The sequence below is a fragment of the Salvia splendens genome, chromosome 9, assembly GCF_004379255.2.
Source record: "Salvia splendens isolate huo1 chromosome 9, SspV2, whole genome shotgun sequence".
NCBI classification, from domain to species: Eukaryota; Viridiplantae; Streptophyta; class Magnoliopsida; order Lamiales; family Lamiaceae; genus Salvia; species Salvia splendens.
The window spans coordinates 14780061-14800924 of NC_056040.1; the positions used below are offsets into that span (position 1 = coordinate 14780061).

Genomic DNA, 20864 nt, shown 5'->3' on the forward strand with positions numbered 1-20864 from the left:
CTGCTCTCTCTTATTAACCGAAGGAGATAATTGGTTGCTCAAAAGTAGGATGCAACACGGTAGGAAAGAGCGTTTCTCAGTGCTATAATATATCAGTTACATTGGGTAATATAGAAAGGTCCAACATGTATGTGGTATCAATCATGCATGTCCGATGTCACACATGTATTATGTTGTATAGTCTGATAATAAAAGACGAATGAGACAATGTAATTGTCTGGGAGGATGGAGAAGTTGGTTCTAGATTGGGAGTTGCCACTGCGTTTTAACAAAGAATTTTTTTTATCTTCAGCAGTATTATTATTTTTATTCAATTAATAAAATTTAAGGAATTTATTTTAATTATATAAATATTCAAAATTTGAAAAAATATGGAATTGAAGAATAGTTAAAAGAATATGAAAATAAATAAATTAAATTTTAGTATGATTTTGAGTTTGGAACCAAGCTTCTTTTGAGGTGCTGTGGTACGATTTGGAGATTTGAAATGTAGCTGAGATAACAATAATCCATTAAGCAAAATGTCCAATAACAGATGAATTAACTAGCTAATACTCCCTCTGTTGGAGATTAAACTTTAAATCGACATTAACTTTTTAAAATGTAAGAAAAGTTAGAGAAGATGGAGTCAAAGTAAAATGAGATATTTAGTGATGAACATCTCAAACGACAATATGCTACATATAATGTGGATGAAGGCATGGGTAATAAATCGTGTGTGTTGTTATCAGGTTGATTTGACAACGACCCAACCTATTAACGCCAAATCAAACACAATTAGAGCATGCCCATAGGTGCTCTTGCGCAAGGACGGCGTCCGTGCCGTCGGCAAGAGCAGACCCATGCTCGCCACTGTGCTCTTGTCAACGACACGACCCTGCTCGATGCATAGAGCACGTCCGTGCCAACAGCAAGAGCACGAGCAGCCGACGTGACATGCTCTGGTTGGCCGTTGGTTAATCATTTTTAAAAATTATTTTTTTTAAAAAATTGAACAAATCTGAAAAATTCAGATTTAATAAAAAAAATATTTTCCCACTTCCTAATAAAATATATCCTTTTTTTCCACACTTTTAATTTTTTTTTCATTATTTTTACCCCAAAATTCATATTTTCATCTATAAATACTCTCATTTCAAACACAAAAAATGACACTATACCAAACAACTCTCTCAATCTCAATTTTAGGATTTTAATTATGTAATTTTTAATTTTTAGGATTTTAATTATGTAACTTTTAATTTTTTAGTAATTTGTAATAGTATTTCGCGTATTATTAATGCATTTAATATTGTGAAAATATTTTTAGTAATTAAAGTATTTAAATTAAATAATAGAATGGTGAGACCCTTGAGCATGCTCTTGCGGAAGAGAGCATGGATGTGGGTGTTGTGCTCTTGCCAAAGAGCATGGAGTAAAAAATTAATAAAAGTGGGTCCGGGTCCACATCCATGCTCTTTGGCAAGAGCATGGATGAGGATGCTCTTATTAATGGGTTACCCGAATTCGATCCGTACCCAACTCGAAATTATCGTATCCTTATATCGTATCGATCATACAAGGACACATGTATGTAAAGGCTTAATGCTGACCCATTAATTTTGTGCATATATGTGTTATGGGTTTTGTGTCCGATCAAAAATTTCCAACTCTAGACGGAGGGAGTATAATGATATATTAAGGCATCCTCAACGGTGTCTCTTAACCGTCTCATCTTTTCAATTATTTCTGAGCTTCACACCACTTTTACTCGTGACAATTATTCATCTCCCCACTATTTGTTCTCTTAATTATTCATGAAACTCACTATTTCATTTTTTCAATTTAAAAATGCAATTAGTTAAAATACATTTCATTTAAGTAAATAATTTAAAAACTAAAGATTAAATAATTAAAATTCCTAATAACTAAAAATTATATGATTGAAGAATTCTAAAATTTAAAAATTAGTAGTACATAAAAAAAATTCTAAAATATACATAAAAAATTTACTCCGGTGACGGCGCAGGGGAAGCCCAATTGTTGTTGGAGGGCCTCAACAAGCCAGTCATATGCCAAATTTTGTATTGGCGTCATACATGCAGTATCGACCAATGTGGCTTGCATCAAGTATCCCATTAAAATTCCAGGATTGAAGGGGAGAGCTTGGGAGGCCTCAGGGCTTGGTCGGACTCTTCCTCTAGCCTTTGCCGTGTTCGTCCCATCGGATGATGGCGCGAACCGGCTCCTAATCCCCCCACCGAAGCTCGAACCCCCGCACCGACTACGTTGAGCCACGCCCACTAATGACACCGTATCGAATTGAAAATATAGAAAATGATTAAACTGAGTTGATTGAAAATGACATTGAGCTGAATTGAAAATAATAGTATTGAGTTTTGCTTTAGTAATATTTATAAAGCTAAAATTGTTTTTGATAAAGATTAACATTTTTCTTTATTCGGAATATTATTTCAAGAGTATTTAGTTACTACCTATGTCCCATAATAATAATCACATTTTGCCATTTTGGTCCCTTCCCACATTAAGAGTCACATTTCACTTATAAAACTATAATATAAGTGGGTCTATAGTCCACTAACTTATTCAACTCACTCTCCTTTATAATTTATTAAAACATGTGGTCACAGTAAATGTGACTCGTACAGAGGTAGTATCATATAACATGTGAGTTGTCATTTGATTACGATTCTTTTTCTATATATACATTTTTTTTATGAATAAAAATAATTATGATAAATGTTAAAATTCATAATTCTTGTCCCACATCGACTTGGTAACGATCCTAGCTCACCTATATAAGTGTGTATAATCCTCCCCCTATAAGACCTTTTAAGGGGTGAGTGACTCATTTCTAATATGGTATCAGAGCGGGCTCAAGTCGATGATGGATAACCCTCCCCTTATAAGCCCTTTAAGGGGTGAGTGACCAATTTCTAATAATAAAAATAATTGTTTTTATATTTAAAAATACTCGTACAGAGGAGTAATAGTTACTCTTTCTTAGGAAATTGACCGTACGCATTGTGCGCGAACCTGCTGATAGGAGTGCCGAGTGCGGCTCAATGTAATGTCAATAAAACATAAATTTCCCTCTTATTTAATTTTTCATATGGACAAAGAATAACTCTTATAACAAAGTTAGTATTTTGTTTGATGAACCTAAATTATACTATATGGCAGTCAATAACTAAGTAAGAATCCAAAAATAGAAATATGAGTTCCATTCCCATTTTGGTAGGAGATTTACAGGGATGTAATTGCAACCATATTTTTTGGTTTTGTTGTAACATACCCCATGCTCCATTTCTTCTCTTTTCTCTCCTCTCTTTCTCAAACCATCCTGCCTTTCTCCTAAAGGTATCTCCTCTTTCTCTCTACTTCTTCATTTTCCTTCCAAAACTTTTAAAATAAATAAATTCTACCTAGCACATTTCCTTTCATACTTAATTGTTTTCTAATCATATTAACTCCTCCGTCTGCAAAAGTTTGAATTTTGCAGACGTTAATTTGTGTTTATTTATGCAAGTTTGGTTTAATGAGGAGATGTGAATTTTGATCAGGGTTTACCTGATTGGGAGATCGGTAGGGATGCGTGTTGCTTTCTTCTGAATTTTTTAGAAATTTGTAATAATGTCGTCGGATTCAACTACGAGTCCATCGCCACCACCTGACTCAACGCCGGCGGCGGATAAGCAATCACCGCCACCACCGCCCACCGATTCCTCACCACCACCGCCCACTCCACCACCACCGTCCCCCACTAAAACACCACCGCCTCCGCCTCCATCGGGATCTGGTGGTGACAAATCCTCTAATAGTCCGCCGCCGCCGTCTGGAAATGACAAAAGCAAATCTCCGCCGCCGCCGAGGAAATCCGGAGAATCGCACCCGCCGCCGCCGCGATCTAAAAACGATCGCCAAAAGAGCGATCCGCAATTAAAGGCTTCATCGGGAAAAAGTTACGATACGAATGAAACCGTCATAATCGCAGCTGCGGCTGCTGGAGCAGCATTACTGCTCTTCGTTTTTGTAGCTCTAATGATTTGTTGTTTGAGAAAGAAGAAGAAAACGAGGCCGGATCAGGAGATCAGATACTACAGAGACAACAACAATCCTCCCCAAAACATGAGTAAAATAAAATCCCCCAATTTCTGAATGCTCCTGTAATTCAAATTTTGAATCAATTTGACAAACACAAAACAAACGGTTTGTTTCCGTGCAGATAATTACTATAATAACCCTTCCTCGGAATGCATGGTGAAGATCCAGGCACCGCCTCCGCCGGGGAGCGCCAACGTGAGCTCTGAATACGGCTGGAGGCCAGTGCCGCCGCCTCCTCCGCCAGCACTTACAAGCCAGGACATGAGCTCGGCCGGATTCTCAGGGCCATACCAAGGTGGAATGGGGACGCCGTCACCGGCGCCTCCGCTAGGGTTCGGTCAGAGCAGCTTCACGTACGAAGATTTGGCAGCGGCGACGCGCGGGTTCGCCCAGGAATATCTGCTGGGGCAGGGGGGCTTCGGGTACGTGCACAAGGGCGTGCTGCCCAACGGGAAGGAAATAGCGGTGAAAAGCCTTAAATCCAACAGCGGGCAGGGCGACCGCGAGTTCCACGCGGAGGTGGATATTATTAGCAGAGTGCACCACCGCCACCTGGTGTCGTTGGTCGGCTATTGCACCACCGGAGCTCAAAGACTGCTCGTCTATGAATTCGTGTCTAACGGCACCCTTGAATATCACCTTCATGGTAACTCGTCGAGTTTTCTGATCTAAAATTATAATGTGTATTTTTATCGTGTTTTGTCTTTATCTATCTTCCATCCCAAATGCAGGAGCTGGTCGTCCGGTTATGGATTGGCCTACGAGACACCGGATTGGCCTGGGATCTGCTAAAGGATTCGCATACCTTCACGAGGATTGTTAGTATTTGAATACACATTTTATTTCATATTTTATCATAATCTAAAAATTTATTTATTTGATTAATATGCAGGCCATCCTCGCATTATCCACAGAGATATAAAAGCTGCCAACATTTTGATAGACTCAAATTTTGAAGCAAAGGTAAGTCTCTAAATAGTAAATATTGCATGCATGTTTGAATATTCATGAATTAATCATGTGGTATGAATGCAGGTAGCAGACTTTGGATTGGCCAAACTTTCAAACGACAACTACACTCACGTATCAACTCGAATCATGGGAACATTTGGGTAAATTAAAAGCAATGAAATTAAAGTGTTACTACCTTGCACTAATTTTAAAAATATATAGGAATTGAAATATGAATTGATATTAGGTATTTGGCTCCTGAATACGCATCGAGCGGGAAATTGACCGAGAAGTCCGACGTCTACTCATTCGGAATCATGCTGCTAGAGCTCATAACCGGAAGAAGGCCTGTCGATATCCACAGCGACGACGATAGCTTAGTCGACTGGGTAATTGAGTTTTGATTTCGCGGTTTATATATGCGAATCGGTTTAATTTCGTTTCGCTACGCTTGTGTACATGCAGGCTAGGCCTATTCTGGCACAAGTTCAAGAAGGAGGCAGCTTTGAGGAATTGGTCGATCCCCGATTGGGAGACAACTACGATCGCACAGAAATGCTTCACATGGTGTCGTGCGCCGGCGCTTGTATTAGACATTCTGCTAGAGGACGCCCTAAAATGAGCCAGGTTTGTATTGAAACCCCTTCTTGTCTTATCGGCAAATTAGTGATCCTGAAACCTCTATAAATAAGCGGATAACCCTTCCCTATACAAGCTTTTTAAGGGGGTGTGGCTCATTTCTAACACTTTGATATTAGCTATTTTTTCACTCTAGCTATCTCAACATGATTAGTAAGTTATGAAAGTCTTTTAATTATGTATTGAATTTTGCTATATAGATCGTGCGAGCATTGGAAGGGGACGTGTCACTGGAAGTCCTAAACGCGGGTGCGAAGGTGACGTCGACGCTCTCTACCAGCAGCTCGGATTACGACCTGAGGAAGTTCGACTCGGGAGAGTCGGTGCGGCCAAGGAGTTGAAAGAGTTGAGAAAGAATTGAGTTGATGATGATACGTGTATGTTGTACACTTGCGATACATATATAGGCGAAACTTGTTATTTGCTCGGGCGTGAGAGGTGATGGTTAAAGACGTACAAATATTGTAGCCTTTTTTTAATTTCACATTTTTATATTGTTATAAATGCCATACAATGTACTCCCTCTGTCCCAGAAAGATTGTCCCAGTTCATTTTTTGCACTCGTTTAATAATAAATAGGTAAAGTTGAAAGAGAGTAAAATAAGAGAAAGAATAATGTAGGTAAGACTATTCTCTACCGTATTCTCTCTTTTACTTTACTCTCTCTACTTTAACTATTTATTATTATTTTTGCAAAACGAGTGTGAAAAAGGAAACGAGACAATCTTTCTGGGACGGAGGGAGTAATTTTTATCTTACATTCATGTTCCTCTATTATCTCCTACTATACTATGAATAGTGACTTTTATATAATTATTTATTTAAAATATGACTAAATTATAAAACTTTATTAAAGAAAAGAATTTAAAAAATGAATTTGATAGGGGTTTAAGCCCCTTTCTCTTCCATGTAATTCCGCCTACGCATGACAACCTCCCAATGGGCTGACCGTTGCAGATGCTCTTTTAAGTTGTATTTGTGAGACCATCTCCGACCATATACCAAAATTCATTTTTGGTATAGAAAATTTCTCCAACTAAACACCAAATTCAAACTTATTTTTTATTTTTTATAAATGGACCAATACTAACTATGGTGTTGCTGTAAAAAAAATTTATGAGACATACTAAAAAATGGTGTAAAATTTGAATTTTGTGTAAATGATTAAAGTAAAACTATATTTTAGTATGACATATACTTAAAAATAGGTTTGGGTTTGAGTTTGGTGTAAATAGTTGGAGATGACGTGATAGATATACAAACTCAATGGTATTTTCCTAAATCCATGACTTGTGCACTTTATCAGCATCTCTCTCCAATGGTCTATACTTCAATAATTTTTGATATATTGTAGTCTTAAGTTTGATTTATACTACTAGCTTGTCTTGTAAAGGTGCATTGCACGAGAGATGTGCTTTAGTTTAATTTGTTTCACTATATAAAATACACTATGAAGTTCTGCAACTATAATTTTGTTTTATTTTATTATCATAGTTTGAAGTATGAAGAATGAATTCAATTGTTCCGTATTTTTGGTATTTAAGAAATCAGCACGTTCATATTTTTTTTGTTGGATTGTGTTCGTTACTTGGATTATTAAGTTTATGGCCATATGAGAGAAGGAAGATTAACCCAAAAAAAGATAGAAAAACATCATATACTTATCCTAATTTTATCTCCTCTACCAGCAAGCGCTAATTACCACATATCAATGAGTTCACTATATATGAGCAAAATGTAATGTAGTGTAATTTAATAAATTTATAAGTAGTTGCTCAATTCGCAAAACCATCCAAGCAAAAGGCGAAAAACTATATTTTGGTTTGATACAATTCATATTCAACAGGCTACAGCATTCAATCGTAAGCCTCCACATGTCAATTCACATTACTAAAAAATAAAATGAAAACGAAAACGAAAACGAAAGCATCATAAAAAACATTTAATTTTTACAATAAATATATTAAAATATTTCATATTATTTTTTATTTTAACTTTTACTTTCTAAAATTTTAAGAGAAATATATTAAAAGACATACAATGATTGAAATAGTGAAGGTGAAAAATATCACTTCATGTTCCCAAACTATAGTAAACTATCATAATACACAATATTAGAGAGAGATAGCGAAAATATCATACCCAATAGATATCCTAATTTTATAAAAATTCAAAAATATCCTTGGAGGCATTTTTAGGTGAAAATAGGTCAAATATTGAAAAAGTACTACAAGTGAGATTATCCAATAAATTCAGGGATTACCAAGTGATATTTTCAAAGTTATAAGGGACTATTTTTGTTCAAATTTGATAGTTCAAAGTACTATTTATAAATGTAGTTAGTAGTCTTTACTCTTTTAATTAAATGTCAAATATCATTAATACTAAGTTTAGTTAAAGTTAATATACGGTAATTAAAATATAAATAAACTTAAATAAGATATTTATTTAATCATTAGTTACTAGCTTATTAGTAATTACGGAGTATTTACCTAACCACAAATGGGCCGAAGTCAGTGGAAAATAATGCACTAAATAGTTTCAGTTGACCACCCACTATTTTTCTAAACAAACTGCGACATTTTGCAAAAGAGAAATCACAATTTTACACAAACCACCAATTCCTAACTGCAATTCGTTTCAAGAAACCGCATTTTACACAAACCATCAATCCATAACTGCCTTTTTTTTGTCGGTATTTTTCAATAATCTTTAAATCCATTTCTATCATCACCATATCTCCAAAAAGTCTATTCCCTCAAGGATTATTTCAACATGCCATTCAGCTCTTTGGTTAGCATTTCTTCCCACTTTTTCCCCTTTTGTTACTGATGGGGTGCGTACTAAACAAGCCCAACAGCAATGACGGCCCATCAGCCCAAAGCCCAAGGAAGAGTATGAGTTCGGCATTACCAAAGAGTTCGGCCTCAGCCTACAGCTCGGTAAAAGCCAACCAATCAAGCTCTACTCTCAGATCGGCAACCAAAGCAGTTCGGTCTCAGTATTCGACCGAACAAAGAGTTCGGCCTCAGCCTACAGCTCGGTAAAAGCCAACCAATCAAGCTCTGCTCTCAGGTCGGCATCAAGCTCTACTCTCAGATCGGCAACCAAAGCAGTTCGGTCTCAGTATTCGACCGAACAAGGAGTTAGTGGACCCATACAGGATTTCCACAACTTCCAACACACCCACTACCACGTGGTGTCAACTCAGGCCACGATCGTAGGCCATGACCTACGCTACATCCACGATCTTAGGCCATGACCTCCACGACATCCACAACCATCATTAGTGGTGATGCAAGCCACGATCTTAGTTCAATGTATAAATAGAACTTAGATCAGATAGAAAAAGGTTAAGCTCTCTAGAGATAAAATATCATATAGCAAGTCTGTGTTGTAAGCTGTAATCCCAGATCAAGCAATACAATCTTGCCCTCCCTTCTTCCCGTGGACGTAGATTTACTTCAGTAAATCGAACCACGTAAATTCTTTGTGTCGTAGTCTTTATTCTCGACCAGCATTTACTAACATCAGAAATTCGCGGATCCATCACTGGCGCCGTCTGTGGGAACCAGAGAACAAAATTTGTGATAAAGCGAATTTTTGACCCCTTTTTCCACCCCAAAAAAATGCATACCAGATCACATACTACCCGTAATACCGTTCGTGAAAACCATGAGGAAGCTAGTCCAGCCCGCAGGTCCGGAAAACAGCCTCGGGAGACATCTACTTCCAGTTTTCACGATGAAGGAACAAGCCGCTCAAAAGGTCCACACACCGAGTCTTCCCAGCAGCCTGATTTGAATGAGGCTGTCAAGCTGTTCTTGGCTGAGAAGCAGGATGAGTTCTTAGCCTTCCTGCAAAAGAGCCAAGAGCCGAAGACGAAAACGGTGGATTCTCCTTCCTCATCCAGACATGAAAGTCACTACCGCAGTAGTGCCGTGTCTTCCAGGAAGAAGAATCCTCAACCCCGACATGTTCCTGTTCCTCCTCGGTACCGGAATCACAGGAGATCTCCATCTCCTCCATACCGAAGAGATGTCGGGTTCGCCATGTACGGAGCATTGAAGACTCCGTTCTCGGACGATATCACCCGAACTCCCCTTCCACAGAACTACCGAACTCCGTCGATGACTTATGACGGGTTGGTGGATCCTCATGACTTCCTGGGACGCTATCAGTATAACATGGCGAACCAGGGTCTCAATGAGGTCCATATGTGCAAGCTGTTCCCCGAGCTGCTTATCGGGAACGCGAGAAGGTGGTTCGATAGCCTCCCCCAAGGCAGCATTAGATCTTACCGAGATCTAATGGATGCTTTCCACAGGAGGTTCTTTCAGAAAGCGGAAGCCCGGATCACTTCGGCTCAGCTGCTTTCTATACGTCAAGGTCGCGACGAAAGAATCAGCGACTTCATGACGAGATTCCACAAGGAATGCCTACAAGTAGATGATCTCAACGATCTACTTGTCATTTCGGCATTCCAAAATGGAATCCTGCCCGGAGCTCTCTACAGAAAGCTCGTGGAATGCAGTCCGCAAACAGCTCAAGAGATGTGGGACATTGCGGACCAGTTCTCCCGTGCCGATGAGGCTGACCGTCGCAAACGGTCTTTAGACAGCTCATCCCGAGGAGACAGGAGGAAGCCCGATCATAGCGATCAGGGACATCCTCGCCGAACTCCTTTTGGCGATCAGGGACATCCTCGCCGAACTCCTTTTGAAAGGATTCAAAGGACTCCGGTGCAAGACAGATTGGGACCCCGTCTCAATCCCGAGAAGCCGCCCGCTCAGTTCGTACCGCTGAACAAGCCGAGAGCGGAAATTTTCGAACTGCACTCTGACCTGTTCGAAAAGCCAAAGCGGATGACGAAATCAGCCGCGCGCCGACCCCAGGATAACTACTGCTCCTACCATCAAGACCACGGTCACGATACCGAGGAGTGCAGAAACTTGGCTGCAGGTATCGATGTTCTTGTGAGGGCAGGGACATTGAAAAAATACCAAAGCAAGCAGTCAAAGAAGAATAAGAAGCAGAGAGGTGCGAACTGCGCTCCTCAGGATCCGAAAAGGCAGCCGGATCCCGAAGACGATGACGAGCCGCAATATGATGGAGTAATCCAGACTATTGACGCTCTCCCTGTCGGGAAGACCAAGTCGTCCCTGAAGTCAGAGCGCAGAGGCTCCAATCGAGAGGAGCCAACGCATAAAAGGCTGAAGCAGGACGAAGTGATTACGTTCTCGGATGCTGATCCCGTCCCGGCCATCTCTCCTCACCAAGACGCCATTGTCATCCAAGCCGGAGTGGCAAACAAACTGATCCACAGGGTGTTTGTGGATACAGGAGCGTCAGTCAGCATTCTTTTTAAAGAGTGCTTCGACAAACTAGAAGTGGACCCAGCTCGGCTCAGTCCGGCTCCGCTTCCCCTGAAGAGCTTCGCCCAGGAGGACACCCGCCCTGAAGGTATTATCAGCCTTCCGATCACGGTGGGGAAAGCGCCTACTAGCTCCAGTACGATGATTGAGTTTTTCGTGGTGAAAGCTCGGTCCCCGTACAACGTCATCCTGGGAAGAGACTGGCTCAACACAGTTCGGGCCATTTGCTCCACTTATCACCTCACCATCAAGATCCCTACTAAAGGAGGGATAGCGGTCATCCGAGGTGACCAAAAGAGAGCAAAGGAATGTCTGCAAATTGCGCTTAGAAGTGCCGAGCAGTCAGATCGGCACCACCAAGCATAGCAATCACAGCAGCCGGAGTCAGAGGCAATGACCGAAGTCATACCGGAGCCGAATTCGATGACAGTTCAGCTGTACGAAGACGATCCATCCAGAACGGTTAAGATCGGCTTCGCGGGAACGCCTCTACTTCGGGAAAAAACCATCCAGCTCCTCAAGGAGTATAAAGACGTCTTTGCATGGTCTCCGTTGGACATGACCGGAGTGCCCCCCGAGGTAATCACTCATCGGTTAAATATTGATCCTTCGGTCCGGCCGATAAAACAGAAGCAAAGACTCTTTGCGGCAGAACGAAGTCAAGTCATCCATGACGAAGTCCGTCAATTATTGAAGGCGGATGTGTTATTCGAAGTGAAGTATCCTTCGTGGGTGGCCAATCCTGTCATGATCAAGAAAAAGGAAGGAGGATGGCGGATGTGCATAGATTTCACCGATCTAAATAAGCACTGTCCCAAAGATTGCTATCCCCTTCCGAACATAGATAAAAAAGTAGAAGCTTTGATAGGCTTTGAAATTTTTTGTTTTCTTGATCTATACAAAGGATACCATCAAGTTTTAATGGATGAGATTGACGCTTCAAAAACGGCCTTCATTACTGATTTCGGCATTTTCGCTTATAAAAAGATGCCATTCGGTTTAAAGAATGCCGGAGCCACTTATCAAAGGATGGTAGACAAGCTTTTTCGGCACCTGATTGGAAAGGAGGTCGAAGTGTATGTTGACGATATAGTCGTCAAAAGCAAAAGCACTTCGGAGTACGAGCACAACCTCAAGTCCACTCTCAACGTGCTCAAGAAAGCCAACCTCAAACTTAATCCCCAAAAGTGTACCTTTTTGGTAGATTCGGGAAAGTTTCTGGGTTGTTGGGTTTCAAAGGACGGACTCAAGGCAAACCCCTCAAAAGTTCAAGTCGTTCAGAACATGGCAATGCCGAAGTCCATACATGACGTGCAAAGGCTAACCGGATGTCTAGCCGCACTGAATCGATTCCTTTCCCAAGCAGCCGAAAAGCAACTGCCGTTCTTCAAGGTGTTGAAAAAGGCACCAAAGTTCGAGTGGGGAGCCGAGCAGAAAAAAGCCTTTGACGAGCTCAAAAGTTATCTAGCCGAGCTTCCTATTCTCTCTGCTCCAACCGAAGCCGAAGTAATATTCTTATACTTAGCGGCATCGGATCAAACCATCAGCGCGGTGCTTGTACGAGAAGAAGGCCTAAAGCAGCTTCCCATCTATTTTACAAGCCGAGCATTAAGAGGTCCAGAAACCAGGTATCAACCTCTGGAAAAGATTGCTCTAGCATTAGTAAATGCAGCAAGGAGACTGCGGCCATACTTCTATGCTCACAAGGTATGCGTCTTAACTGATCTGCCACTTCGGCAAGTGTTGACCAAACCAGAAGCATCAGGCAGAATCGCCAAGTGGGCTATAGAGTTGGGAGAGCACACAATTGAATATCTACCTCGGAAAGCCATCAAGGGACAAGCCTTGGCAGATTTTCTTGCAGAAGCAAAGTTCGATCAAGCAATTCCTGTTATTGCCGAACAGAAGAATTCTGCCAATGCCGAACTAGCACAGCCCTTGGAATCCGAAGTAGAGCCGCCGGACTGCTGGAGCGGATTCGTAGATGGAGCTTCAAACAAGATGGGAAGTGGAGCTGGTATTCTACTTGTCGCTCCCGACGGACACGAGGTAACCTACTCACTTCGGTTCCTATTCCCCACTACTAATAATGAAGCCGAGTACGAAGCCCTCCTGGCCGGACTCCAGTTAGCGCAAAGTCTGCTCGTCAAATCTCTCAAAGTCCATTGTGATTCACAAGTCATAGTAAATCACATGTTGGGTACAAGTGAAGCTCGTGACGAGAGAATGAAGAAGTATTTGGACAAAGCGCAAAGCATCAGCCGAAGTTTCTCCTATTTTCGGATAATCCGCATTCCCAGAGCGGAAAATAGCCGAGCAGATACCTTAAGTAAGTTGGCCTCAGATCCGAGCTCAAAGGCGGAAGAATTAATGCATCGAAGCATTGATGAAGCCGAGGTACATTCAGTATCCAGCTCGCCGAACTGGATGACGCCGATCTTGCAGTATCTGGATCAAGGACAATTGCCCGAGGATAAGAGAGAAGCTCGGAAGATCACGTGCCGAGCACTTCGGTACGAACTTCATGAAGGAGTCCTCTTTAGAAAGTCTTACCTCCAGCCGTTATTGCGGTGCGTAGGACCAGAAGAGACGGACTACATCCTCAGAGAAGTTCATGAAGGATCGTGCGGTAGCCACATCGGAGCCAGAGCTTTAGCTAAAAAAGTTCTGAGATGGGGATATTATTGGCCAACCATGGTACAAGAGGCAGTGCAGCTCGTCAAGAAGTGTACGAAGTGCCAAATTCATGCAAATGTCCCAAGGATGCCGCAGACCGATCTATACACTATGCAAAGCCCTTGGCCTTTCATGCAATGGGGCATAGACATAGTGGGACCACTTCCTCAAGCTCCTCGGTAAATGAAATTCCTTATCGTTGCCGTGGACTACTTCACGAAGTGGGTGGAGGCTGAACCATTAGCTACGATAACGAGCTCAAAGGCATTGGACTTCGTCTGGAAGAACATAGTGTGCCGATTTGGCATACCCCACATCCTCATCTCGGATAATGGGACTCAGTTCACCGACAAGACGTTCAAGAATTGGTGCCAAGAGCTGAACATTCAACAGCGGTTCACTTCGGTCTCCCATCCCCAAGCAAACGGACAAACGGAAGTAACGAACCGGATTCTGGTGAAAGGGTTAAAAGCTCGGTTAGAACAAGCCAAAGGACAATGGGTAGAAAATCTCCCTCAAGTCCTATGGTCCTACCGAACTACACCCAAAACCTCCAATGGTGAAACTCCGTATAGTCTGGTGTACGGCACTGAAGCCGTAATTCCGGTGGAGATCGGCGTACCCAGTCCCCGAACTCTAAATTTCTCCTCAGAAATGAATGACGACGGACTGAGAGCAGAACTAGATCTCGCCGAAGAAAGAAGAGAATTGGCGTGCATAAAAGCAGCCAAGTATAAGGAGCAAGTAGCCCGGTATTATAACCAAAGGGTGAAAAAGCTTCAATTTCAAGTGGGAGATCTCGTCTTGAGAAACAACGAAGTAAGCCGAGCAGAAAAGCTGGGCAAACTCGAACCCACATGGGAGGGTCCATATCGGGTGTCAGAAGTCCTCGGCAAAGGGTCTTATAAATTGACTCACATGTCAGGAGAACAAGTACCCCGAACATGGCACGTCTCCAACCTCAAGAAGTTCCACTTGTAAGAGACAAAAGTCCGGTCAGTCCGTCTCGTGTCTAGTTCGGTCATAGGGGTATATGTTTTTATTTGTTTGTTTCTTACTTGTACCTTTTACTTGTCTTTTTTTTAAAAAAAAAAAAAAAAAAAAAAGTTTAAAGTTTTTTTTCTTTCATCTTTTTCATTTTTTCTCTATGTGTTTTGTCTCTATGTGCTTGTCGTCTCTTACAAATGGTACCAAGGTATATCGTTCTTCAAAGACTGATCCCCTTTTTAGATCGATTATTAAAGACTATTGTGAGTCCAAGCTTCTAAGGAGGATATAAGACCACAATTCAGCTTAACAAGCAGTCCGTCTGAAACGAACTGCAATAAGCCAACGATTGTGAGTCCAAGCTTCCAAGGAGGATACAAGACCACAATTCAGCTTAACAAGCACTTCGTCTGAAACGAACTGCATTAAGCCAACGATTGTGAGTCCAAGCTTCTCAGGAAGATACAAGACCACAATTCGGCTTAAGAAATAAGCACTTCGTCTGAAACGAACTGCAATAAGGGAAAGTCCGATCCACGCGATAAACCTCGCCGAATTAGGACGACCAAGTTCGGTCAAAGAAGTTTACCTCATAAGACCGAGGACGACCATGTCTAGTCAAAGAGGTTTACTGCATAAGACCACTTCGGTTAACTGGGAAAGTCCGATCCACGCGATAAAACTCGCCGAATTAGGACAAGGGAAAGTTCGATCCCGGCGACAAAAATCGCCAAATTAGAACACAAACCAAGTCCGGTCAAAGAAGTTTCCTTCATAAGATCAAAGACGAGTCCGGTCAAAGAAGCTTACTTCAAAGTCCAAATACGAGTCCGATCAAAGAAGCTCACTTCATAAGACCGATGACGAGCACGATGAAATTGTTTCGCAGAACTGTAAGTAAGCAGTGATAAAAGCGAAAGGAAAAAATTTCATTTATTAAATCTCGTTCGGCACACAATTCAGCTCCCCTACGAGAAGGCATTACGCCATTACAAAGGACTATTCTACTGTCCTCGGTTGCTAAAGTTAAGCCACCTATCTGCAAAATCCTCTGGAAGCCGAGTTCGGTTGTTCCGAGCAGATGAAGAATAAGCAGGGCGACGAGATGCTATCCTCGACCCAACACCTCTTCCGCGAGCCCCAGAAGCTCTAACCCCTCGGCGATGAAGAGTCTCTGCAATAAGCATCCGCTGATCTTGCTCGCTCATAGTCACAACTCCTCGGCGAATTTCAGTCCGTCCCTGTCTTGACGATTCCGGTTGCTCCTGAGCCCGTTCTCGTCTTGACGTTTCCGGCTGTTCCGGAGTTCGTTGTTGACTTGGAGTAGGATTTTGAACAAGGGAACCAGAGGCTTGATCTGGAGTGCGAGCATCTGTTGGCGGGAAATGCCTAAGGAATCTCTCGATTGAGGGACGCCGGGAAAGAATGATGTCGTACCGAGAAGCCCAGCGCCGTAATGATTTCACAACTTGTTGGCAAGCCGAGCTCTCCAGCGCATTGTTCCTCCGGAGTACATGATATTCCTCCCACAGTTCGTCAACTCGACTCTGAACATCTGATATGGTCACTCCCCCGCGCACACGGATGTAATCCTCGTACGCAGTCCTCTCAGCAATGGTCGTATTCAGCTCGGCCTCCAGATCCTTCTTATCGGACTCTAAGTCCTTATTATCGGCCTCCAGCTTCACTAAACGAGCCAGAAGCTCGTCATTCTTCGTCTGATCGGCTATAGCTCTTTTCTCAGCTTCGTCTAAAGCCGAAGAGTACAGCCGTTTCCAGTGAAGTATCTCCATCTCCTTGAGTACAAAGCAGCTATATTAGTTCGGCAGCTGTACCGAGCAGATAGTAAAATACAACAGGAATAAAGGCGAGTACGAAAAACTATACGAAGACAAGTGTAGAGAATTTTTCATTCACAAGGAAAATTTTTTACACTAGGAGGGCTTCAAAGCCATTTTACAAGGAAGAAACTAGACTAAGAGAAGGGAGACGAAATCATACTCCGCCAGCTTCGTCTCCGGCTCCTCGGCCTGGTTCAGCTTCTTTCTCCTGAACTACCTCAGCCTCGGCCTCGCATCCTGCCGGCCTCGCCTCCGCCTCCTGATCGGCTTCCTTCTCCGGATGCCCGGCCCGCTCGACTTCGGCCTCCCGCTCCAGCGGCTCGGCCTCACCCTCTCCGTTGTAAGTCGAAGCGGGTGAAACGGGTCCCACGGAGGCAAAGATAGCCTCCAGGTTCTCGTCCCGATCAGCTCGACAACTCCGGACTCGGTCTGCAGAAAGCAGGACCGAGGATGAAGCGAGCTCCTCAAGGAGCGGCAGATTCTGAAGCCGAGCTGCTATCTCTCGGCTGTACAGAGGCAGCACGACGTCGGCCCCCTGCTCGCCCTTATCGGTAATTAGCCTTACCAGACTACCGACAAAGGCCGAGAACTGGCTGCTCAAAAAGAGTTTCTCCGTGTAAACACGGAGAGCCTCCCCCTGGGCAGCCACGGCGGCAGCCTCCTTCTGAGCCTCCCGGTGCTTCGTCTGCTCTTGCAGGATGATGAGCTGGTTTTTTGGCTGACCGGGCTTCATCCTGAGCCGAGATCCTAGCAGCTCGGGCCCTCTCAAATTTGGCCTCAGCCTGTTCGGCCAGACTACGAGCAAGATGCAACTCCTTCTGCATCTCCTCGTAGTCGTGGGATGCTTTGGAGAGCTCCACGGAGACGAGCTTGGCTCTCTGAAGATGAACAAGGAAAAAACTCAACACAATGGCCATCAAAAAATGTGGAAAAGAAGCCAAGTCAGAAAGCTTACCTCCACAAAATTCGTCGGCCATTGAAAAGGCTCAGGGACGTGTTCCGGGATGTCTGCAACCACCTCGGAGATGACCAGGTCTTTCCCCGGCACTCTTGGGGACTCATGAAATTTCCCCTTCCCTTTAGCCGAACACTGCTCCGGCTCTTTCGGATCCGAAGAAGAGGTTTTTTGCCTCTTCGGATTCTTCTCGGCTTCAGACGCCGAGCGAGGGGCTCTCTGCCTCTCCGGCTCCACAAGCTCGGAGGACTTTCGGATAGCCTTATTCAACATGTACACTGCCAAAAAGCAAGAAAGCCAGGTTAGTTTTCTTCGTTAAAGCAGTAGAGCATAAAGATAAAGAGAAATCCTCACCCTCGGCCTCTTCGTCCGAAGACGAGATGTCGAACACGACGTCGCCCTTGACGAGCTCAGACTCCGTGTATTGTTTCCTAACTATGGGAATCTTGTTGAGCTCGCCATCGAGCTCGTCCAACGGTTCAGGCCGAGGATGACGGATAACGGACTTCGGCCCTCTCCAGGGAAAACTAGGAGCCGCGGTCCTATCATAGTAGAAGAAGCGATTTTGCCACTTCGGCCACTTCGTTTTACAAAAGGCCCTAAAGGGCTGTACAGGGATCAAGTAAAACCAAGACCCCTTCCTCTTAAATTGAAAGAATTTAAGGATCGCCTTCAAAGACAAATCCCTTCCTAAATTACGGAGTTCGGCAGCGAAGGCCGACAAGTGCCTCCAAGAGTTCGGAGTCACCTGGCCTAAAGGAAGCTGAAAAAAATCTAGTAAATCTATAAAGGCAGAAGGGAGGGGGAAACGAAGCCCGCATTCTAAGCAGGCCTCGTACACGGTGGCGTAACCCTCCGGCGGGGAGTCAGCCCTATGATCACCGTCAGGTACCACCGCCTTCCCCCCAGGAAAAAAGTATTTTTCGGGTAGGGATATCACAGTATCCTTACTCAAAATACTATGGAAATACTCTACGGTCTTCTCCCCGGACTCTTTCCGGCCAGAAGACCCCTTACCGCCTCTCCTACCGCTACCCGACTCCGAAGAAGAAGAAGAAGACATTTTTCTTACTTTTTGAAGGTGAAGAAAGTCTGAAGAAATTCTTGAAAGCGGAGAGAGAATTTTCGCAAAAAAGAGAGAGTGCAGAAGAAGCAGTCGCAAAAGTGCTTCAATGATGAAGAAAGGAGGTATTTATCAGATTCGGCGAAGATTTCAAAATCGTCGCACCGTTTCGAATCCCACCTTTTCAGGATTCAACGGCCGGATTTTACTGTCGCATTTAATGCAAGGCACGTCCCCTGACATCAGCCTCCCCCTTGCCTTTATCCAGAATGCCGAAGTGACTCACTTCGCCGAAGTGATTCACTTCGCCCTTCGGGGGGGGGTAGTGATGGGGTGCGTACTAAACAAGCCCAACAGCAATGACGGCCCATCAGCCCAAAGCCCAAGGAAGAGTATGAGTTCGGCATTACCAAAGAGTTCGGCCTCAGCCTACAGCTCGGTAAAAGCCAACCAATCAAGCTCTACTCTCAGATCGGCAACCAAAGCAGTTCGGTCTCAGTATTCGACCGAACAAAGAGTTCGGCCTCAGCCTACAGCTCGGTAAAAGCCAACCAATCAAGCTCTGCTCTCAGGTCGGCATCAAGCTCTACTCTCAGATCGGCAACCAAAGCAGTTCGGTCTCAGTATTCGACCGAACAAGGAGTTAGTGGACCCATACAGGATTTCCACAACTTCCAACACACCCACTACCACGTGGTGTCAACTCAGGCCACGATCGTAGGCCATGACCTACGCTACATCCACGATCTTAGGCCATGACCTCCACGACATCCACAACCATCATTAGTGGTGATGCAAGCCACGATCTTAGTTCAATGTATAAATAGAACTTAGATCAGATAGAAAAAGGTTAAGCTCTCTAGAGATAAAATATCATATAGCAAGTCTGTGTTGTAAGCTGTAATCCCAGATCAAGCAATACAATCTTGCCCTCCCTTCTTCCCGTGGACGTAGATTTACTTCAGTAAATCGAACCACGTAAATTCTTTGTGTCGTAGTCTTTATTCTCGACCAGCATTTACTAACATCAGAAATTCGCGGATCCATCAGTTACCTTATCCATGATTAATTGGTTCCAATTTTGTTTTACACTAAATCACTGCAATAATAACTCTTTATCATTTCATTTTTTTTTTGCAATTAATCCTAGCATATGGTAATAAAAATTAACACAAATTGATGCAACTTAGAGACAATGCAAAGCTCGGTGTACATCCGGAGGCTGGCCTAGGCACGGCTCCGAAACTGGGTCGGGAGCCGGTGAAAATGGGAATGTTGAAGAAGATCACGACGGGGCTGGGGCACTGGTTGTACCCAATAGGGATGATTGGAGGGTGTGTTGTGATGGCTATACTGATTGGAGTTCACACAGCGACGCAGCATTTCGTGCGGTCACCTATTGTGCATGTCACCAAGACGAATAGGGGCCCATGCCGGAGGTCGACAAGCCGGACGCCTACATCCGATCCGGCGACAACTTTGTCAACAAATCCTCCCTCCGTAAGGTCGGCCACCTGCAGGAGACACAGTATGGCGACTCTGGAGGTGTCAATATATACACGCGGTATGTACTACCTAATATGAATTTGAGAATATTAATTAAGTACTTATATTAATCATTTTTTGGGCAGCTCTCGTGAAAGTGATACTTTGAGAACAGTTGGAGTGGTTGAGAAGTGTTGCGATTATTACTGAAATTACAAGAGATAAACAAAAACCAGGCGTAATACAATCCAAGAAGGAAGAACTGAAACTGAAACTACAATGAAAACGAAACTGTAAACTGGAAATCAAACTTAGCCGAATCGAGAAAAGTCCTCTTTCCGCAAGACGAGATACGCCCCGGTAGTGCTCTCGGTTATGATGTGTCGTCCCCAAAGATAAAACAACAACGTCTCTGGTGAAGCAGCACCGCTATCAGCAGAGCTCCGGCGAACTGGAAGAGGAGAGGACAGAGCTCTGGGAAGAAAGACTATGCAGAGAGAGTATGATGCTTGTGTGTAAGTTATATTGATGCAAGAAATGACTAGCCTATTTATAGGCCTAGTCCACTGCAGGGGTCATCCCAGCCTTGATGGCTGTCATCATGGCGTGGCTGTAACGGCTGGCCGTTACGAATTTGAAAGCTGAAGTGGTCGATGATGAATCTAGACGCTGTACACGCTAGTTCATCCGTCGCATGTGGACTTCGTTACGTGGTAGCCTCGTAGACTTTGACTGCGTCATAGTTGACGATGTGTCATGCCACTGGTCTTGCTGACTAAACGTTGGTC

At 43.5% G+C, this 20864-nt stretch overlaps 1 protein-coding gene across 1 annotated transcript; it reads left to right on the forward strand.

The window, feature by feature from the left end:
• The first annotated feature begins 3295 nt into the window (after positions 1-3295).
• Positions 3296-6221, forward strand: LOC121747225 (proline-rich receptor-like protein kinase PERK7). The gene is made up of 9 exons (XM_042141228.1): positions 3296-3360; positions 3564-4132; positions 4226-4750; positions 4836-4922; positions 4997-5067; positions 5140-5216; positions 5303-5444; positions 5521-5682; positions 5895-6221. Exons 2-9 carry the CDS (start codon positions 3634-3636, stop codon positions 6033-6035), a joined length of 1704 nt encoding a protein of 567 aa, XP_041997162.1. The 5' UTR covers positions 3296-3360; positions 3564-3633; the 3' UTR covers positions 6036-6221.
• The last annotated feature ends 14643 nt before the right edge of the window (positions 6222-20864 follow it).